Here is a 24,202-nt window from a genome sequence, read left to right as displayed (position 1 = left end):
AGGCCAATACCATCCCTACAGTGAAGCATGGTGGTGGCAGCATCATGCTGTGGGGATGTTTTTCAGCGCAGGAACTGGGAGACTAGTCAGGATAAAGGGAAAGATGACTGCAGCAATGTACAGAGACATCCTGGATGAAAACCTGCTCCAGAGCGCACTTGACCTCAGACTGGGGCGACGGTTCATCGTTCAGCAGGACAACGACCCTAAGCACACAGCCAAGATATCAAAGGAGTGGCTTCAGGACAACTCTGTGAATGTACTTGAGTGGCCCAGCCAGAGCCCAGACTTGAATCCGATTGAACATCTCTGGAGAGATCTTAAAATGGCTGTACACCGACGCTTCCCATCCAACCTGATGGAGCTTGAGAGGTGCTGCAAAGAGGAATGGGTGAAACTGGCCAAGGATAGGTGTGCCAAGCTTGTGGCATCATATTCAAAAAGACGAGGCTGTAATTGCTGCCAAAGGTGCATCGACAAAGTATTGAGCAAAGGCTGTGAATACTTATGTACATGTGATTTCTCAGTTTTTTTATTTTTAATAAATTTGCATAAATCTCAAGTAAACTTTTTTTACATTGTCATTATGGGGTGTTGGGTGTAGAATTCTGAGGAAAAAAATGAATTGAATCCATTTTGAAATAAGCCTGTAACATAACAAAATGTGGAAAAAGTGATGCGCTGTACCACATAAGCGCAATTTGACTTGATGACAAGTATACAGTAATATTGTCAATCCACATTAATCCTAGCATCAATGGTAAAATAATAAACCTCAAAGCACACTACAATCTGGAGTAGAAGCTGATCTAGCGTAGCAGCTTCACCTGCTTCTTTGCTAACAAAGATTACCATACAAAAAGGAAGAGCGGATCATGTAGCTCATAAATTAAACCTTGAGCAATCCCTCTCTCGTGTATAAAGCCGTGAAAAGAACTGTCACATTCATACCTAAACTTCAAAGGTGTAATTGATTCAAAGCAGAAGTAAACTTTTCAAAAGTCTCCAATCACTACTGCATTACTCTGAATGTCACTAATTAACACTGCCATCTTGTTTGGCAACTTCACTTCTAGAAACAGCCTATTTCTGTTTTTTGTCAAAATAGCCACTACTGCCATCTATTTCAACTGTTTTAAATGCTTTGTGACCAATAGAGTCTACCTTTCAGTTGGAGGAACTGGCTGGTGCATTGTTCTCCAAATATATAAACTCCTGCTGAGTTGGGTGCCTAAAGACCAATTTGTTCTTCATGCAAAGGCAGATTTGTGATTGTCCATAAAAATAATGAAAGAAAAGGTGTATACTTCAGAAGGTGCATACTTCATTTGTGTTAAATGTCTAACATGTAGTTGACACTCCCATGGTGATTCCAGAGTCTGGAACAATGTCACCACCAATCCATCCATCCCTTAACCTACTTAATGGGTGGGCTGGGTGGCAGAGTCTATCAAGGCAACATTAAACTCAAGGCAGGAAGTACATGTCTGTTATGTAAACTGGAGCCCATCTTTCACAAACAACCTTTAGTTCTCATTTTAATCGTGTTTAAATGGCATAGATGAGGATTTCCCAAACCCTAAGCAAATTTAAGTAATAATTTTAGAAAAAATGAAAAGTACAATTATTAAAAAAAAAAAAAAAAAAAGCGGTGAGGAAATCAGACTGAAAATTACTAGTTTCTCCTAATCAGAACTGGTTATGTTACGTTCTTTCATAAAATCACAACAGTTTCTTTCCTTTTCTCACACCAAGTTTTACTTTTTGTAGAAAAATCATTTAGGCGCCACACAGAAAGTGACTGAATCAGGATCTGGACACAAACTCTTCAAGCTGTGACTTGGCAGCCCTAACCGTTCTACCTCTAGGGATCAAAAACTCAGGAATAAGAAAGTTATCAAAATACTCCTAAACAGTTATTAATACAAGTGGTGGCCCTGAAGACCTCTGACCTTCATTCCAGTGTTGTCCACGGACCAACCCCCACGCCCCCAATCCACTACAGTATATTCCACAATGTTGGATATTGCTCCAGAAAACACAACTCCCAGCATGCCCAAATTCTACACAGACTATACTCTACTCCCTGCAAGCGCCAACTGAAGGGCATCACCCCTCATTCTCTGTGCCAATTACAGTGGATACGGAAAGTATTCAGACCCCCTTCAATTTTTCACTCTTTGCTATATTGCAGCCATTTGCTAAAATCATTTAAATTATTTTTTTTCCTCATTAATGTACACACAGCACCCCATATTGACAGACAAAAAAAGAATTTTTGAAATTGTTGCAGATTTATTAAAAAAGAAAAACTGAAATATCACATGGTCCTAAGTATTCAGACCCTTTGCTGTGACACTCATATTTAACTCAGGTGCTTTCCATTTCTTCTGATCATCCTTGAGATCACCTTCATTTGAGTCCAGCTGTGTTTGATTATACTGATTGGACTTGATTAGGAAAGCCACACACCTGTCTATATAAGACCTTACAGCTCACAATGCATGTCAGAGCAAATGAGAATCATGAGGTCAAAGGAACTGCCTGAAGAGCTCAGAGACAGAATTGTGGCAAGGCACAGATCTGGCCAAGGTTACAAAAAAATTTCTGCTACACTTAAGGCTCCCAAGAGCACAGTGGCCTCCATAATCCTTAAATGGAAGACGTTTGAGACGACCAGAACCCTTCCTAGAGCTGGCCGTCCGGCCAAGCTGAGCTACTGGGGAGAAGAGCCTTGGTGAGAGAGGTAAAGAAGAACCCAAATATCACTTTGGCTGAGCTCCAGAGATGCAGTCAGGAGATGGGAGAAAGTTGTAGAAAGTCAACCATCACTGCAGCCCTCCACCAGTCAGGGCTTTATGGCAGAGTGGCCTGTCGGAAGCCTCTTCTCAATACAAGACACATGAAAGCCCGCATGGAGTGTGCTAAAAGACACCTGAAGGACTCTTGAGATGGTGAGAAATAAGATTCTCTGGTCTGATGAGACCAAGATAGAACTTTTTGGCCTTAATTCTAAGCGGTATGTATGGAGACAACCAGGCACTGCTCATCACTTGTCCAATACAGTCCCCACAGTGAAGCATGGTGGTGGCAGCATCATGCTGTGGGGGTGTTTTTCAGCTGCAGGGACAGGACGACTGGTTGCAATTGAGGGAAAGATGAATGCGGCCAAGTACAGGGATATCCTGGACAAAAACCTTCTCCAGAGTGCTAAGGACCTCAGACTGGGCCGAAGGTTTACCTTCCAACAAGACAATGACCCTAAGCACACAGCTAAAATAATGGAGTGGCTTCACAATAACTCTGTGACTGTTCTTGAATGGCCCAGTCAGAGCCCTGACTTAAACCCAATTGAGCATCTCTGGAGTGACCTAAAAATGGCTGTCCACCAACGTTTACCATCCAACCTGACAGAACTGGAGAGGATCTGCAAGGAAGAATGGCAGAGGATCCCCAAATCCAGGTGTGAAAAACTTGTTGCTCATGGCTGTATTAGCTCAAAAGGGTGCTTCTACTAAATACTGAGCAAAGGGTCTGAATACTTAGGGCCATGTGATATTTCAGTTTGTCTTTTTTAATAAATCTGCAACAATTTCAAAAATTCTTTTTTTGTCTGTCAATATGGGGTGCTGTGTGTACATTAATGAGGGAAAAAATAATTTAAATGATTTTAGCAAATGGCTGCAATATAACAAAGAGTGAAAAATTGAAGGGGGTCTGAATACTTTCCATACCCACTGTATATCCTCATGGTAATTCTGGTATATTTCTCCACATACTCTGGCACTGCCCACCTATCTCTTCCTTTCAGTTTTTTCTTTTCTTTCTTTAAATACTGTTGCCTCAAATCTTTCATCTTTTAGATATCTCTATGCCTCCACCTAACCCCCATCAAAAAAAAGATTATTCTGTCTCAATACTCTGGTAGCAAACACATTTTCATCTCCCACTGGAAGGCTCTGGAGCATGTTACTATGGACAATTGGTGGTCCTCCTTCTACAATTTAAGCCAACTTCAGTTATAGTCAGGTGCATACGTATTTGGACAGTGACTCAATTTTTTAAATTTTGGCTGTATATGCCACCACAATGGATCTGAAATAAAGCAGTCATTATGTAATTGAAGAGTAGATTTTCATCTTATAATTTAAGGGATTTACCAAAAATATTGTATGAGCCGTTTAGGAATGACAGACATTTTTATACATCAATAACTATTAAGTAGGTAGAAGATCTGGAATTGATTCCAAGTGTTGAATTTGAATTTGCAAGCTGTCTGGAACTCTCAATATGAGGTCCAAAGAGCTGTCCATGGAAGAAAAAAAAAACAAAAAAAACAGACCATTATTAGGCAGAGGAAACAAAACAAACCCCTTAGAGAGGTAGCAGAAACACCAGGAGTGGTCATGTCAACCATTTGGTACATTCTTAAAGAGAAGGAACACATTGGTGAGCTCAGCAACACCAGCATACCTGGACAATCCTGGGAGAAAACTGTTCTGGATGATTGCAGAATTATTTCCTTGGTGAATAAAAACAATTCATGGCACTTCGCTAAACCAAAAACACTCTCCAGGAGGTAGGCCTATCATTGCCCAAGTCTACAATCAAGAGAAAACTTCATGAAAGTAATAACGGAGGGTTTACCACAAGGTGCAAATCACTGGTAAACCTCAAGCATAGGAAGGACAGATTAGACTTTGTCAGACAACATTTTTTAAAAGCCTGTCCAGTTCTAGAATGGACAAAGTGAACTAAGAAAAGGCTCATGATCTGATGAATACCACATCATCTGTGAAACATGGTGGAGGCAGTTTTATGGCATGATCATGCATGGCTATGAAGTCAGTCACAAGTGTTTATGGATGATATGACTGCTGACAGAAATTGCAGGATGAATTCTGAAGTTTATAAGGCCTGCTCAGATTCAGACAAATGCTGCAAAAATGATATGACAATGTTTCACAGTACAGATGGACAATGAGACAAAACCTACTGTGACAGCAAACCAAGTGCTTTTCAACACAAAGTAGTGGAATATTCTTTAATGACCAAGTCATTCAACGGAGCTCAACCCAACTGGACGTGCATTTCACTTGCTGAAGACATAACTGATGACAGAAACAAACAGCACCTGAAGATGGCTTCTGTAAAGGCCTGGCAAAGCATCACTTGGGTGGAAACCCAGCACTTGGAGATGACCATGGGTTCCAGACTTCAGGAAGTCATTGAAGACAACCAAATATTGCAAATGATCATTATACAATATTTTACGATTATGTTAGTTTGTACAAATACTTTTGAGCCCCGGAAAATAGTGGGACCGTATATAAAAATGTCTGCATTCCTAAACAGCTCATACGATATTTTTTGGTAAACCCGTTTAATTAAAGCTGAAAGTCTACACTTCAATCACATAATGATTGCTTCATTTCAAGTCCATTGTGGTGGTGTACAGAGCCAAAATTATGAAAATTGTGTCACTTTCCAAATACTTAAGGACCAGACTGTATCTTTATTAATGGTGCTTCTAGCAATTCAGTTCAGCATTGGATTGGATCTGCCCACGGCTGAGTTGCTGTAGTCCCCGATACTGTTTTCTGGAACAGATCCTCATTTTCATTTTGCCTGCTACTGTTGTGGATCCTTTCCCATCATTTTCTCTGGGTGTTGGGTCATTCCCTAATATTTACCCCTCACCTTAAGTTGGGACCGAATGAGTTTTCCTGGGTAATGAATAGCTTGCTATTCTTAAATTCCATGTAATAAAAACATAAATAATCACAAAAAAAGGTTAAAGCACTTTCTGTTTAAGGTTACAAGCCTATTAAGGTGCAGTCCCCAAAACCGGCACTACAACATTACATTGTACACATATGGACATACTATATGTGCATTAGCATGTGAAAAGTGTCATGTGGTGCACAAAAATTAAATACACAGCAATCCATATATATATACTGCTCAAAATAATTAAAGGAACACTTTTTAATCAGAGTATAGCATAAAGTCAATGAAACTTATGGGATATTAATCTGGTCAGTTAAGTAGCAGAGGGGGTTGTTAATCAGTTTCAGCTGCTGTGGTGTTAATGAAATTAACAACAGATGCACTAGAGGGGCAACAATGAGATGACCCCCAAAACAGGAATGGTTTAACAGGTGGAGGCCACTGACATTTTTCCCTCCTCATCTTTTCTGACTGTTTCTTCACTAGTTTTGCATTTGGCTACAGTCAGTGTCACTACTGGTAGCATGAGGCGATACCTGGACCCTACAGAGGTTGCACAGGTAGTCCAACTTCTCCAGGATGGCACATCAATACGTGTCATTGCCAGAAGGTTTGCTGTGTCTCCTTGCACAGTCTCAAGGGCATGGAGGAGATTCTAGGAGACAAGCAGTTACTCTAGGAGAGCTGGAGAGGGCCATAGAAGGTCCATAACCCATCAGCAGGACCAGTATCTGCTCCTTTGGGCAAGGAGGAACAGGATGAGCACTGCCAGAGCCCTACAAAATGACCTCCAGCAGGCCACTGGTGTGAATGTCTCTGACCAAGCAACCAGAAAGACTTCATGAGGGTGACCCAAGGGCCCCATGTCCTCTAATGGGCCCTGAGCTCACTGCCCAGCAGCATGCAGCTCGATTGGCATTCGCCATAGAATACCAGAATTGGCAGATGCACCACTGGTGCCCTGTGCTTTTTACAGATGAGAGCAGGTTCACCCTGAGCACGTGACAGAAGTGAAAGGGTCTGGAGAAGCCATGGAGAACATTATGCTGCCTGTAACATCATTCAGCATGAGCAGTTTGGTGGTGGGTTAATGATTGTCTGGGGAGGCATATCCATGGAGGGTCACACAGACCGCTACAGGCTTGACAAAGGCACCTTGGCTGCCATTAGGTATCAGGATGAAATCCTTGGACCCATTGTCAGACCCTATGCTGGTACAGTGGCTCCTGGTGCACGACAATTCCTGGCCTCATGTGGTGAGAGTATGCAGGCAGTTCCTGGAGGATGAAGGAATTGATACCATTGACTGGCCACCACACTTTCCTGACCTAAATCCAATAGAACACCTCTGGGACATTATGTTTTGGTCCATCCAATGCCATCAGATTGCACCTCAGACTGTCCAGGAGCTCAGTGATGCCCTGGTCCAGATCTGGGAGGAGATCCCCCACAACACCATCTGTCGTCTCATTAGAAGCATGCACCAATGTTGTCAGGCATGTATACAAGAACACAGGGGCCATACAAAGTGCTGCGTACAATTTTGAGTTGCTGCAATTAAATTTTGGCAAAATGGACTAGCCTGCCACATAATTTTTTCACTCTGATTTTTGGGGCATCTTTGAATTCAGGGCTCTGTAGGTTGATCATTTTCATTTCCATCAAACGATGTGGCATCCTTTCGTTCCTAACACATTACCCAGTCTATATCAGTATAGATATCCAGGAGGATTTCTTTTTCCCATTGAGATCTGATGTGTTTTCAAAGTGTTCCTTTAATTTTTTTGAGCAGTTTATATATATACAAGCTAAGCCAAAATGTACTATTAAATAATTCATAACAATGTGTTAAATATGTTCTTTTACCTCCTGTCAGCCCAGCACATCTTTTCCCATTTGTCTCCCCTAACTCACCCATCAGGTTTTGCAGCCGCGCAGTGACACCGACAGCTGTGGTCTCATACTGCTTGCTCTTGCCCTGACTGCCTCCCTTGGCATCTGCCGGGACCCTTGGAGCCAGACTCTGGCTCCCCTTTGTCTGCCTCAGCATCTGTGGGATCCTTTGGAGTACTCAGTCACTTCCCACTTTTCCGTGGTACTCAGCATGAGTGACCCACCCTTGGAGAACTGTTCCTCTCACAGGGATGAAACTAGGCCCACCAGCTGCTCTGCCTACTCTCCACCATGCTGGCTCACATCCCCAATTCTGCCTTCGCTTCTTTTCCATTCTGATTCCAGTCGTCCCTGGCTCTCTACTCGGGCCCCTTTTTAAACTTATAGGGATGCATTTGGTTTAATTACACATCCCAGAGTCTTATATAGAATTTGGCTGGACCATGCACATTTTCATATGAATGTAGACACGTCAATTCCCCATCAGCAGCCCCGGGGCTGCTCTATATGCTTACCACTACATGGACCTACACCCATCTGAGCCTGAGCACATTGCTTTAAGCAAAACTCACACTGCCATGGACCTCTCTCATCATGCATAGCATGCGGTTAAAACCAAATAAACAGTAAATGAATTGGGGTCAGTTTAGTACAATGTACACAATTTAAATGAGAAGCTTTAGCGATCTTTGATTTTTAAGCTGTTCCTGAATATAAGGCATACAGCAAATGTGTCAGTTGTCCTGTAATTGACAGCATAGGTAATGTTCTAAATTTCCATCTTTCTATTTGCTCATTTTGATTGGTCATGATATTCAGATAATAAATGTAAAATGAACAGAACTGTCAGTTTGAGAGCAGAATGCTTAAAAAAGAGATTGGTTTCCTCTGTATGAAACTATACATACCATCCATCCATTTTCTGAACTCTAATACCAATCCAAATCAGAGTTTCGGGAAGCCAAAACCTATTTTTGCTGCACATGGTACAAGGAGGAGAAAGGGGAGCCCCAGGACTTGAGGAAAAACAACATGAGAACAACACTGCACCAGTAAGAGTTAAGATACTCTTTATAACATTCTCAGACTCGCTTGCCTAATCCAGGTTAGGGTCCACAGAGGGCTAAGCCTATTCCAGCATCCCTGGGCAAAAGGCAGGAAATAACCCCAAATACAGTACCATTTGTAATTGCCTGTTAACATAACCTGTATGTCTTCGTAAATACAAGAGAAATAGCCACACAGACAATGACTGGACCTGTGAGAAGGTTGCGCTAACTTACTGTATCACCCATGTTGTTTGTAAAGAGGTCCAGTAGGTTTTTAGCAGTGGTACAAACTATGCTGCTTCCGAAAATCAATATACAATAACTAAAATCAAATTAAAGTCATTGCATGCCCAGTTAATCAAAGTAATCAGTGTACAAGGGAATAGAACCATTACTGACTTCATAACTGGATTAAAAATTCTTGCGGCTAATTCAAGATGGGGAAAACATGATTTTTATTGCAGTTTGCAGAAAACTGTATCTCTGCTGTATTTATAAGTTGAATTAGAATTTATTTTGGCGATAAATCCTGATAAAGAATGGACACCTAAGGCATTCTGACCATCTAGAAGTCTATTAACACAGACTCTAGCACGAAATTCCTAAATAAGGTTTACTGTTGTCACTTTGTCTTCATACAAGACCAAATTGCTTTTATTTTACTACATACAGAGAAAGCCTTTAAATGGGTAACCATAGTGGTTGGTATAAGACACCCTGGCTGCCCATTTGGGACAAAAATGTTAATGTCCAAAACACTTCATAAAATATCAGAAGACTAGACACAATAAAAAAAGATTATTTCACTGGAGTCAATGACTTGGGTCTTACAATTTACAGCTGTTTTTGTAAAAGAAAGAGAACTTTTCAGAGATCTAGTTTAGTGAAGGTCGCTTTGAATTCATTTGAGTGAAGTTAAACTTTCAGCTAGTAAAACGCAGACAAGAATGATATAAAGCTGTTGACAAAATTATATTCTCAAATTTGCTAATCCAATTCTGGGTCACAATACGGGCAAAAGTAAAGTAAAATATTCAGCCCGATGTATCAGTGGGTCATTATTTACTTTGGGCTCCATGCTTCAAATCTGTTCTCTTAATTTTCCTGGCTAACATACTGATACAAAAGGCCAAACAGAAAGGGTTGATCAAAATGTGGAAAATATCTCAATATCATATTTCCAAGTACTGTATTATGATGACTACAGCAATTTACTGCCCTGAGTAAAGTACAGTATATGAGAGAGGTAGTGTGACAGACACTGAAGTTCAATTCATGAATATAAGCCTACTCTTTAATAGATTATTTACTGTCTATCTTGGTTCCAAATGCTTAAATGTAAAGAAAGAAACAAATGACAAATATTTAAAACAAGACAAATGTGTTAACTTTCTACTTAAAATTTAGATAACAGGCACCATTGCAGAAGCTACTTAGTTCATGAGTCTATACACACTTCTTCACTTTGATCCCCTTACTGGCTCTCAAACATTATTATTATTACATACATTTGAGGGCTAATTTCATGGCTAGGAAACTGGAGTTTAAGCGGCAAGCTTGCTGGTTTAATCTTAACCAGCACCGCACTATGTGATCTTGGGTAAATTGCATAACCTACCTGTGCCCCAATTGTAAACTAACCTATGTAAATAATTAGACATATATGAACAAAAGACCCGTGCGTGCATGCATGTGTGTATGAGCAGTCCGCTGTGCTCAGCCACAGCCTCTAGATGGCGCATATGTGCACTTTTCAATGTTTTCAGCCCTTGCGTGCACCTCACTTCTCATTCAACCCAAACTGACAAACTCTGCTTTATGGTACATATATGTTGTACGTTCACACAACAAGCTACCATATGTTTGCAGGTTCCAGCCTCTCCCACTCAATTTGTCCCACAGCTGTACTCAACTACACGTCCATTTCAAACATAGGTACGTAGTTTCCATTAGGCGCCGCCATGAGTGGCAGCCTTTCCAGCAGCTCCTTGTATGACTTTATCTTCTTTATCTTTCTACCTTTTTCTCTATCTCTCTGATCACTCCTACCACTTTCTTTTATGTGGACTCGTTTCCTGGGGCCTCATGCATAAAAGGTGCGTACGCACAGAAATGTTGCATAAGAACTTTTCCACATTCATATCGCAATATATAAAACCTACACTTAACGTAAAGCCACACACATTTTCACCATACCTCATATCCTGTTGTACGCAACTTCTCCGCTCGGTTTTGCAGACTGGCGGCACCCAGCGTCAAAGCAGTGCTACTGTTGCTGTGTGGTTACTCTTTATTTTCCTGACGCGGCTTTATAAATACACTGAAACTAACCACATATTGTTTATTAGTGTAATGCATCTGATTGTAATTAACTTGTAACAATATAATGGTAGAGGGAACAGCCATAGTATTCCAAATACCATAACTGCTTTAGTGTTGTTACTCTCACTGCACCTTTTTTTTCTTCTTTCAGCTGCTCCCATTAGGTGTTGCCACAGCAGATCATCTTTTTCCATATTACTCTCACTGCACCACTCTGAGTATTTATATCACTGTATCTGAGTGGGGAATCACAGCAGCAACTGATCGGAAAGAGAATTATCGGTATACAGCATCAAGCACATGCTGCCTCATCCACGGCAAAACGCTTCAGAGAATTTCCTGTACGGACCTCGCGGTTCAGAAACAGTTTCATCCCAAGAACTATAAACGCACTCAATCAATTGCTCCTTGTAGAACTGTTTGTACTTATAAGTACAATCACCCCACTGTAAACTTGCACTACAGTTATAATATTACACAACCTGTGCCACTTTATAAAGCACGTATTTACATATGATGACGATAACATTTTTAAGAAGAAATGCAGCAAAATATGTTGATTATATTATATAGATAAAACTTTAACTTCATTTAAATAATCTGTATTGTTAATAATTAAACATGTAAGGACACGGTGCCACAGCACTAACTAGTTCACGAATTGATCCTACCTTGTTCTGTATTCTTTCTGGGGCTGACGCGACATTGGAAGGATAGATGGATAGAATAATTAAACATGTACTACAAAGATATTTCAATGTTCCTTAAACGTTTTGTAGAATCGTCGTTGTTAGCTTACAGATGGCTTAACGTCTATTACAGAGCTGATTGTGTGGCAATTGGGTATTTGGAGAAAGAAAAGTAAGGACAGGAATTGGATATTAGTATGTTTTAAGAAACAGTACTGCTACAATAATTTCATCGAAGGTCGCATACAATCACGCCCCATGTTCCCCTGTTTAATGACATGTTTTAACTCCTATCATCATGAAAAAGATATCATGTATGCATCTCAGTATTTTAATTATTCAGAGAGCTGTAATATCACAAATGTAATGGATTCTGTGTCCAGTCGGAGAAAGTGAAAGCGGAAGCATGTAGTGATTCACACACACAGAGCAAAAGATCAAATACAAAACAAAGCATTTAATATGCTACTTTAGTTACGATGGGATTTGAGAAATTAGTAAATTAAATGATTTTAAGATGAAGTTTATGATGTTGTACTTTAATGACAAAATAAACTACGTGATCAAAGTGGAAATTTTGAGATTGAAGTTAACATTTCGTGCTTTTTTCCCACTGTGTGCCTTTTTTTTCTCTGTACCCTAATAAGCTTTCATATGACACTCAGATGGTGGGCTATGTCTCGCCTTTTCACAGCGACTTTGATATGTGACAACTTCTTTTTTATTTTGGGCACTATGCGACTTTGTGAACGTGAGCGTTCAAGTTTCTCCAACACGCTATGTTACTCGATCAACTTCCTTTTATTGTTTATACCACTGTTTAAACCAACAAATAGTACATTTTTCTTTGCCTCCACTTGGTATTCGCTGAAATTCTTATATTTTTCCTCTTGCTTTTGCCATTGCCTTTTCTCATAATGCTGAGCTTAAGGGCTATTTATATTGATTTGCATATTCAAAGAAGCGTAATTTTGGGAGGAGACGGGGTATGACAGAAGGCGCATGCATGTGCGTTACTTTTCACGCTGAGCAGGATTTATAGAGTGGAAGAATGCGGAAGTGGGCAAACGGACAGATTTATGCATCTGGATTTTTCTGTGCGTAAGCACATTTCAGCTTTTGTGCTTACATCATGTTATAGTGTGAATTCTACGCACGGCGTTATGCATGAGGCCCCTAGACACTTTTTACTATTTGGACATGGATTTTTACACGCCGAGACTCGTCTATTTAGGTTGTCAACTTCTACTGCTGAAAATGTGAATTTCCCCTTGGGGATTAATAAATTATCTATTGTCAGGGATGCCAGGGGCAACGACCCGGCCGGGATGCCGTGAGGGACTGGATGTGGGTCTGCGCCCACCCTGGATCATGTGGGGGCCGCCATCCTGGTTGCTTTGGGGGCCACGGGTTGAGGGCATGGAAGCCCCACCATGTAGGGGCCCGTGGTCATCGTCAGGAGGCGCCCCAATGCCTTGGGGACCTGTTACCTCAGCACTTCCGCCACACCCGGAAGTGCTGGGGGGAAGATTAAGGAGGACACCCGGTGATGGGGGAGTGCCGGAAACCACCTGGAGCTCATCCGGGAGCATATAAAAGGGGCCGTCTCTCTTCATTCAAGGCTGGAGTCGGGTGGAAGAAGGACAAGGCACAAGAGAGGTGTGGAGGCGGCCCGAAGAGAGGCATTTGTGAGGCCAGGACTGTGTGTTGGGGTTTGTGCACTTTTGGACTGGGTCTTAGTGACCATTTATTGTAATTATTTTTGTTAATAAAACGTGCGGTGGTGAAGAACAACATGTCCGCCTGTCTGTGTCCGGGTCGGCTCCACACTATCTATTTATCACCTGTCCCAGCCCATTTATCTGACGCTTCTGCAAAAGTAAAGTAAAGCTGCTAGGAAGTCTTCAGGTTGTTTTTTTGTCCCAACGACCACACACAGCTAGTTACATTACATTTTAATATTGTAAGTGGTCTCAGATAAACATTACTACTGTAAATATACTGTATTTTTTATTTTGATATAGAGCAGTAGGCAATAAAACAAACTCAAGGTTGTTGGAATGTATAACTTAGCTTTCTAAGATAGCAGCAGAGCCATATTAATTACTTAACACTGGCTAGTTACCCAGCGCATTCAAGCCAGCTGCATGATGACATGTGATGGACTCGTTTGATTTGCTCAAAGTCAGGACTGCGGTAATTGCATTCTGTACCTGATCTTCTTTCTACGAGTACCTATCACAACGCATTTAAATATGTTAGTTGATCACACTTTTCATTACAATTTTCATTTTGTTTTGCCAGAACGCAGTACTACTCTCTTATATGTTATCAGTCATTGTTTGTTTAATATATCTCTCCTGTTAACAGATCTGCATCTAACAGGTGGGAGGTGAGTTGTCAGTGTTAAATAAAAATAATTTATAAAATAAACAAATAGGAAACATTGTGTCATTTGAAGTATTATTTATTCACTCAGAGAAACTACATGCACACCAGACAGTTTAATACTTGGTGGAGGCACATATTCAAATTGTAATAATTACTACACATCCACTTTTTATCCCGCTGAACTTGATTTCAATGTAGTCATAGCTGGAGGCTATCCTGATAGCACTGGGTGCAAGACAATAACCAACCCCAATTAGACACCAGTCCATCCCAGGGCATACTCATCCCCACTGAGAGCCAGTTTGGGCTTGTGAATTAATCTAAAATGTGGGGGGAGAAAACCCAGCATACCTCGTGAAACAGAAAACACTAGAAACTGTATAATAGTGGTATGTGACTAATAGTCGTATGAAACTGTGGCATTTTAAGACACCTGGAATTCTACCTCATGCTGTGGGAAATTAGGTTTATTCTTTGATTATTTTCCAACTGCAGTAAACAAGAGACAAAAGGAAAAGCCTGTCTTCCATCCATCAGCCTATTTTTATTAAAAATCAGGGTGATGTTGGGCTGAAGCTTATCGTGGTACATTCGCTTACTCACCACAAACCCGGAGCCATAAATGCAGCGCTTGATCAAGGACTCAAACCTAAGACTGTAGAACTGAATGGTAGTATCACTAACCACTGCAGCAGCAGCCAAATAATAAGACACAGCAGTGCAGCACTACTGCCACACTTTTCAAGGAGACTGGCTTCCAAATTGAGCCTAGTTGTTCGTGTGGGAGCTGCCATGCCCTCATCATGTCAATGTGGGGTTTTCTCCCATATTGTAAAGACCTGCAAGTTACAGTAGGTTAACTGACGGCTCTAAATTGGACCAGTATGGATATGGTCTGTTATGAACTGGCACACCATGTAGGGTTTTTCCCCTTTGCCACTATTGGCACTGAATCTCTGTGACATTGACTTCCATAAATTGTTATTAAATTAATGCAGTTATATTAAAATATTACACACTTTAGCATTTTTGTGTTTACACTTAATTAGTAACATATAAAAAATAACACAAAGGTGAAGAAAATGCAGCAAATACTTAATATTAAAATACAAAGTGCTGTGTTCCTGGGCTGACCAAGTTTTCATAGTCCCGACTTATTCATCAAGCAGTCAAGTTCGGGTAAGCAAGTAATTTAAACATGCATTACATTGAAACGCAGGTGAGTGGGGTCCCCCTCTCCCTGAGAGTTTTGCATGTGTTAATTGAAATAAGCAGTGAGTTAAAACTGGACATTTTAATATACACTGCCTGGCCAAAAAAAAAAAATTTGCCACCTGGATTTAACTAAGCAAATAGGTACGAGCCTCCTATTGGATAATTACTGCATGGGTGATTATCTTTCAGCTGGCAACACGTTATTTAACCCCAACTGGTGCAATAAGTTGCTTCTCATTTCTTAAACAACCATGTTGAAAGACACATCTCGTGGTCGTGGAAAAAATGTTAGTCTGTTTGAGAAGGGTCAAATCATTGGCATGCATCAAGCAGAGAAAACATCTAAGGAGATTGCAGAAACTACTAAAATTGGGTTAAGAACTGTCCAACGCATTATTAAAAACTGGAAGGATTGTGGGGACCCATCATCTTCGAGGAATGATCGTGATCGGCGATCACAAACGTTTGGTGAAATCAAATCAAAGAAAAACAACAGTAGAACTCAGGTCTATGTTTATTAGTGAAAGTAAGAGCATTTCCACACACACAATGCGAAGGGAACTCAAGTGACTGCCATAAGAAAACCACTAATCAGTGAGGAAACCGGAAAAAAAGGCTTTAATTTGCTAGGGAGCATAAAGATTGAACTCTGGAGCAATGGAAGAAGGTCATGTGGTCTGATGAGTCCAGATTGACCCTGTTCCAGAGTGATGGGCGCATCAGGGTAAGAAGAGAGGCAGATGAAGTGATGCACCCATCATGCCTAGTGCCTACTGTACAAGCCTGTGGGGGCAGTGCTATGATCTGGGGTTGCTGCAGTTGGTCAGGTCTAGGTTCAGCAACAGTATGTGCTCCAAGAATGAGGTCAGCTGACTACCTGAATATACTGAATGACCAGGTTATTCCATCAATGGATTTTTTCTTCCCTGATGGCACAGACATATTCCAAGATGACAATGCCAGGATTCATCGGGCTCAAATTGTGAAAGAGTGGTTCAGGGAGCAAGAGACTTCATTTTCACACATGGATTAGCCACCACAGAGTCCAGACTTTAACCCCATTGAGAATCTTTGGGATGTGCCGGAGAAGGCTTTGCTCAGCGGTCAGACTCTACCATCATCAACGCAAGATCTTGGTGAAAAATGAATGCAACAGTGGATGGAACTAAATCTTGTGACATTGCAGAAGCTTATCGAAACAATGCCACAGCAAATGTGTGCCGTAATCAAAGCTAAAGGCGGTCCAACGAAATATTAGAGTGTGTGACCTTTTTTTTTTGGTGACTTTTTTTTTGGCCAGGCAGTGTACTGTATTTCAGTTATTAAACAGGATGCGATGCATAAAAATGGAACTGCCTGGTCACCCAATGTGTTACATTAGATAGACTCTGACCCACTTTAAATTAGATTAAGTAGCTCAGAAAAAGGGTTTGGTATTACACTGTAAAAAATGTTAACATAAATAGTTTTATATTCTATTACTTTGTTTTGCTAGCTGAAATGGTATGAATATAAATTAACCATGTTTTCGTAAGCCATTTCTTCCTCCTTTCCTTCAATAAAAAGTATATTGTAATGGCGCTGGCATGTTACATAAGTCAGGGGTGAGTTACCCATAGCAAGAGCTAGAATTCCAAATAAGCAGCTTCAGAGCCAGGGTCAGGGGCGTCTATAAAAACAGCTAACTTACAATTAAGAAGAACAAAAACTCCATCTAGTGCTGCAAAGGCGAGCAAGCAGCCAAAACGAGCATACGATCCACTGTGGAACTCGGCGCGGGCACTACAATACATTTCTCGCACACGCTTAGTAATTGATATTAATAAGTAGTACTAAACAATAATGGTATCTTTGGCAAAATTACAATGGCACGTTCTGGTATGAACACTTTGTTTTAATACAATGATTATTTCATTTTGGTGCAAGTACACTACGTGAAGTCTGCAGCCGGGTTTGCCCTAAATATTTTTGTGTTTACAGGCATGAACGTGATTCTTCCCTGTAGAACAGTGAATAAATAACAAACAATAAACAAAACCACATATGATATAGGTTAGGATTTTAACTTGTTGCTTGCAGTTGGACACTGGCATATTTAAACATATGTACATTTAATAATAATGTCTTCTCCTCGCAGTGTACAAATACGCAACGATAGATGCAGCCTTGAACGCACATGCGCTATTCTCTGACGCGCGTCCTATTCAACACTTAACTTTATTTCACTCGGAGAGCATTCAATTTGCCATAACTTTATTGCTCAGCAGTTGTTGGACAGCAGAGGATGTTGGGTGTAATGGCGGTGTTGCGGAGCGATTCTGGCTCTTTTCTAATATTGTTTTGCTGTGTGTAACGAAGGAAAGCGAGTACGTCGCCCCTGTACTCCAAGAGACGGCATATTTGAAATCTTGGTGGTATCTTCGATAACGCATTGGACTGTAAATCTTTGGAGCGGCTGTGCGAAAGGTGGATTTGACGTTTCTTGACGAAGGCCCGAAGACTGCCATCGGCTCCGAGTTGAGAAGGGAAGCCGCGTCTAGAAGCTTTTGAAGGCCCGTTGCATCGGGGAGGGGGGAGGGTTGTGGGTAGGTTGAGCGAGTTTTTGGACTGACAATGCGACCTTTAACAGACAAGAACGGGTCATAAGAAGTGACCACCAAGTGTTTATACATTAATTGGGGATAACACCAAAGCGGCGTTTGTATGTATGCAGCGGGCTAGATTAAACTCCGGAGTCGAGAAGCAAAAGTTGCCTGCATGTTCCTTTCGTGGACACTTTTATGTGTGGATCGCTTCAGTGGAACCTGATTGGAAGACAAACGGCGTCGGCTCTACTTCCGTGGGACAAAGATCGTCTGGGGCTCGTCGCCTCTTTCCATGTAAATAGTCCTGTGGTCGAGCGCGGCAGCTGCCCCATCAACACTGCCTCTTTTTGTGAAAACGTTTTGTTATATATTGCAGATATTTGCAGCTGGAGCTATTTTTTTCTCATAATGTAAATATTTTTATTCTCCAGTGTACAGGTTTTTAAATCACTTTTTGCACTTTTCAAAAATAAGATACTCTCCTTCGCAAAAGAAATTTTGTTATAAAGTCAGTGTAGATACTTGTTTTTAAGTAAAGAAAATTAAATGTATGAAGCCTGAATCTACAGGAAAAAACGCGTCAACCAGTATTTGTATATACCTCCTTCAGAATAAGAGAAAGTTCGTTTAGCGCATATTTTTAATGTTTCTAAACCTTTTTTGTATATAGTAATTAGAAAACCTTTGTTTCAATTTATTTTTATATATTACAGTTAACAGGTGCATTGTTTTTTTAGTGTGACAACCTTACACATCTCCATCTTCAAAAGTTAGAATTTTCACTTACTTCAGTGATCATGGTTTTGAGTGACTTTTACATGCTATTTATTCTGAAATGTCACCCAGATGCTGGCTTTAGTGGTTAAAGTGACAAAAATCATTGTGAAAAATAATAGAAGACTGGCAACCAGAAGCAGAAAAAAAAATCCAGATGTTGGACTGACTGGACAAAGTCCTCCTTCCAACTTATTTCATTAAGTAAATTGCACTTTTTTGGTCCCTTGGAGTGTTGCTGAAGTGTGCTAAGATATCATGGCATCTGTACCAGTCTACTGTCTCTGCCGACTTCCCTATGATGTGACAAGGTTCATGATCGAGTGTGACGTTTGTCAAGATTGGTTCCATGGCAGGTAAGGGTTTCACATAAATTAATGTATTTTGTAGATATAGCAAATGTTGTAGCAGTACTTTTTTAAAGAAGTTTGTTTTCTTAAATCAAACATTTAAAGGTGAGTGATTGAATAGTTTTGATTTTGTTTTTTCAGATACTGAAATAGGTGTAGCAATAGTTGATCTTGGGGATTTAGAAAGTTTGTTAAACTGCAAAAGCAAAATTTATTTTTCTGATTTAATGCACAGTAGTGTTGACAATGTCAGTGTTAGTCTCTTGCCATTGCATGATGCTGTACAAAGCAAAGCAGGCTGAAGTAGCAGGCAGCCAACGATAACATATTGTAGATATCGGCATTTTTTAAATAGAATATTCTGAGATGATTTCAGTAAATTTATATTACAGGGTTGAAACATGTAATCCTTATTCTCTGTATATGTTGACAGGGGCAACTGCAGAAGAAAAAAAACAAACTTGGATAGCAATAAGGTTACTACTAACACATTCAGAACGAAAACTTAAGTAGTGAGATTAATCTCTGTGCCGTTGCAATTGCAAATATTCAACCCCATTACCTCAAAATACATTACAGTGATATGAATCGAGGTTAAGTAAAATATACAACAAAAAGCTTTATAAAACAACTAAAATATTTACTGATAAATATTTGAGTTCATGAGAGCATAAGTTGACTTAACTAAGTTCAAATGAAAAATGTGTTTTTTATCAAAAATTTGAACGTTCAGTATTATTCCACCTACAACTTAAGTACTCTTTGGAACATCCTTTATCGTTAAAATGTCTACAATTTTCGGTAAGTGCTGACTGGCTACTTGCACCTCTCAGTTAGAATCTTTGCTATTTCAAAAGCCTTCAGCTCATTGATGTTTGATGGCCTTTGTACTGCAACTGCCTTCTTTGTATCCCACCAATAATTTTCTAAGGGATTTAAATTCAGGAATTGAAAAGGCCACTCCAGGGCATTTCAGGATCTATTTCTCAACCAAGCTTAGGTTGACTTAGAGTTGGGCTTGGAAATCAATGTCTTGCTGTAGTGCCCGATGATCACCAAAGTTCACTTCCCCAACAAAAGGCATCATGTTTCTCATTAAAATGACTCCGTATTTATGTGTCTTGGAGTTTTGCCATAACATCCTTATTTGTTCAGTGTTTATCAAATAGTTGCCACTGAAACACTTTTCCCAGCGAAGGTTGTACGGTATACCAGTACAGAAGAAAAAAAAACACACCAGACAATACAAATTTTGAAACAGTAAGGTACCAGTTTTTTGTTTTTTTTTTACCAGAAGTAAAGTCAATGTTCCTCTCAATAACCTGCCAGTCATCCCACACCACCCCCTCCCCGCATTATTTCAACACTATTGGGACTTCATAGGACACTGTGTTCTGTTCTGATTTGATCAGGTTTTCACCCCTATTGTTTTGATGCAATCAGGACTTAAGGGCTATAAAGAAGGAAGCGGTGCATAGTGTGGTGTGATTGTTCAATGCACCAGGGAAGCAAGCAGTTGTGCTTTGTATCAGGGAGGTTAAAGTAAGATGGCGGTTTTAGGAGTTACCCAATTATTTGCTTCGGCATCTTTTTGGTACCAGCACTGACGTCCAAAAGCTAGTATTGATACTGAAGTCAAAATTTTAGTACTGATCTAACACTAGTCCCGGCCTTTATCAGGTCCTCCTGTATGTGTTTTGCTGTAACACCGAGGGTTTTCTTACTTGTTTGGGTTAAGTTGCTAAGGGCATTTGATGAAATTTTGGGCAGTCTCCACAGCTGTTTTGCAGTTGTGCCATCAGTTGTAAACCTTCTTATGTTCCCAATAGTGTCTCTTGGGATGTTACAATTTCAGGAAATCTTATGCCTAATGGTATTACTTCTTCTTTTAACTTTTGTGAAAGTTCCTTACTATTAACTACGAATGTCACAAAAACCAATACTTTGGTAATAATTTGGTACTAAAGTTCCAAAAACGTAGTTGTACCAGCTTTTTTTAGTATTGGGAGTAAAGAGAAAGTCGGTACTATGCTCATGCATTGCTGCAAGCAGAAACATTACTTCGGAAAGCACAATAATACATGAGAGAAACTGAGGAAAAAAATATTATAAAAATGGCTCCCTGTGGTAATAATACAACACAACTTCAACACATGTTGAAAAGAACAACAGCAGGGGTCAACTGTGGAAATGTTTAAGTGTTCACTGTTGAAAATTTCAGCACGCAATCATATGTTTAAAAAAAATAAATAAATAAAAAGCAAAACACTAGCAGGATTTAGTCATTGGCACTTTTATACCATTATGGAATTAATTCAGAAACAGATTTGTGCATGTTTTGAGAGCAACATAACATCACTGATCAAATTAGGTGTAATAGTTTACTTTGCTTTGTCACACATTAGCAAGTGGAAATGAAAAGATAATGAGATTAATTGCTTTTAAATGCTCTAAACAGCCCCAATAAAAGAACGGAGGCTTCACATTCATTCCGTAATTGTACTGAGCCCTTCTAAAGATGTCCACCATTCCAAGCATCAGGGTCGTGCAGGGGTGCAATTTGACACACAGTTATGCATATAGGACAGTGAGATGTCGGAGTATTGCCTGCGCAAACAATGTTAGCAACAAGTAAACTTCAACAGAAGGTTTAAACTAAGTGACCATTAGGCTTGTCTGCACCAGCAATGGCATGAGCAGATAATCGGCACAGTTAGCCAAAAAAGGTACAGTGGTGTGAAAAACTATTTGCCCCCTTCCTGATTTCTTATTCTTTTGCATGTTTGTCACACAAAATGTTTCTGATCATCAAACACATTTAACCATTAGTCAAATATAACACAAGTAAACACAAAATGCAGTTTTTAAATGATGGTTTTTATTATTTAGGCAGAAAAAAAATTCCAAACCTACATGGCCCTCTGTGAAAAAGTAATTGCCCCCTGAACCTAATAACTGGTTGGGCCTCCCTTAGCAGCAATAATTGCAATCAAGCGTTTGCGATAACTTGCAATGAGTCTTTTACAGCGCTCTGGAGGAATTTTGGCCCACTCATCTTTGCAGAATTGTTGTAATTCAGCTTTATTTGAGGGTTTTCTAGCATGAACCGCCTTTTTAAGGTCATGCCATAGCATCTCAATTGGATTCAGGTCAGGACTTTGACTAGGCCACTCCAAAATCTTCATTTTGTTTTTCTTCAGCCATTCAGAGGTGGATTTGCTGGTGTGTTTTGGGTCATTGTCCTGTTGCAGCACCCAAGATCGCTTCAGCTTGAGTTGACGAACAGATGGCCGGACATTCTCCTTCAGGATTTTTTGGTAGACAGTAGAATTCATGGTTCCATCTATCACAGCAAGCCTTCCAGGTCCTGAAGCAGCAAAACAACCCCAGACCATCACACTACCACCACCATATTTTACTGTTGGTATGATGTTCTTTTCTGAAATGCTGTGTTCCTTTTACGCTAGATGTAACGGGACATTTGCCTTCCAAAAGTTCAACTTTTGTCTCATCAGTCCACAAGGTATTTTCCCAAAAGTCTTGGCAATCATTGAGATGTTTCTTAGCAAAATTGAGACGAGCCCTAATGTTCTTTTTGCTTAACAGTGGTTTGTGTCTTGGAAATCTGCCATGCAGGCCGTTTTTGCCCAGTCTCTTTCTTATGGTGGAGTCGTGAACACTGACCTTAATTGAGGCAAGTGAGGCCTGCAGTTCTTTAGACGTTGTCCTGGGGTCTTTTGTGACCTCTCAGATGAGTCGTCTCTGCGCTCTTGGGGTAATTTTGGTCGGCCGGCCACTCCTGGGAAGGTTCACCACTGTTCCATGTTTTTGCCATTTGTGGATAATGGCTCTCACTGTGGTTTGCTGGAGTCCCAAAGCTTTAGAAATGGCTTTATAACCTTTACCAGACTGATAGATCTCAATTACTTCTGTTCTCATTTGTTCCTAAATTTCTTTAGATCTTGGCATGATGTCTAGCTTTTGAGGTGCTTTTGGTCTACTTCTCTGTGTCAGGCAGCTCCTATTTAAGTGATTTCTTGATTGAAACAGGTGTGGCAGTAATCAGGCCTGGGGGTGGCTACGGAAATTCAACTCAGGTGTGATACACCACAGTTAGGTTATTTTTTAACAAGGGGGCAATTACTTTTTCACACAGGGCCATGTAGGTTTGGATTTTTTTTCTCCCTAAATAATAAAAACCATCATTTAAAAACTGCATTTTGTGTTTACTTGTGTTATATTTGACTAATGATTAAATGTGTTTGATGATCAGAAACATTTTGTGTGACAAACATGTAAAAGAATAAGAAATCAGGAAGGGGGCAAATAGTTTTTCACACCACTGTATAATTTTGCTTGACTTCTCATTGCATCCATAATGGCCAACATGGTACAACGTCCTACTACTCAATACCAAGAGAAAATGTATGTAGTGCTGTGATGCTTCAAAAGCCAAGGCACATCTCCCTATTAAATTAGCATTTACTATATTAAATGAGACGCATTCTTGCCAATAAACGAAGTCAGCAGAACAAATGAAACTGCATGCTTCACTGTTAAATACAAATCTGCAAACACTGCATATACTGTATGTCATTCATACGGCTTTTGAAGGCAAACTTAATATAACTTAATATAACTTGATAGCAAAAGCACATATCATATATTTGAATTGTACTTTGAAGAGTGTAATTCTGTCTCACAGTTAGAAAGTTATTGAGTAAAGATATTGACAGCATGCATAAGTTTCAAATTCTAGATTTGTGCACAGGCATAATGCTTTCCCAGGATTTTCTTCCTCTGGTGGTAGCAATAAATCCAACATAACATGTTTGACTCAAACATTATATACGCTATGCCCACCAGGGTGGTGCACCGTTCCCCAAACATCCAAACACAACAGGCAGAGACACAAGTTTGCCAAACACAGTTCACAAGCCCACTACAGCAGTTAGCCTTTTCTTCTTGTCTTTCTCTTTCTTTGTCCTTTCAGCCTCCTCTCCTCCTCCTCAGATGTGGCTCCCAGAATGATGGCGGGCGGCTCTCTTTATGATACACCTGGGAGTGTTCTAGTTGGCTTGTTAGCGAGGTCATGAATTACTCCCAGGTGTGGTGAAAGCCCAAATTGAGGCTCTGCAGCTCCCCCTGGCAGCATTCACAGAACCCAACAGGGCTAAGCTGGCAAATACCAATTCCCATACAGC

General features: G+C 40.2%; 1 protein-coding gene across 1 annotated transcript in view; it reads left to right on the top strand.

Annotated features, from left to right (window-relative positions):
- The first annotated feature begins 17,551 nt into the window (after positions 1-17,551).
- The window catches only part of phf8 (PHD finger protein 8), a 57,636-nt gene continuing 50,985 nt past the window's right edge, over positions 17,552-24,202 (top strand). The window contains exon 1 of the mRNA XM_039776268.1: positions 17,552-19,004. Within this exon, the coding sequence (XP_039632202.1) occupies positions 18,907-19,004 (98 nt within the window). The 5' untranslated portion in view covers positions 17,552-18,906. The remainder of the gene's footprint in view (positions 19,005-24,202) is intronic.

Source organism: Polypterus senegalus, chromosome 13 (genome assembly GCF_016835505.1).
Source record: "Polypterus senegalus isolate Bchr_013 chromosome 13, ASM1683550v1, whole genome shotgun sequence".
Lineage (NCBI taxonomy): Eukaryota > Metazoa > Chordata > Cladistia > Polypteriformes > Polypteridae > Polypterus > Polypterus senegalus.
This window is presented reverse-complemented; position numbering and strand designations above follow the sequence as displayed.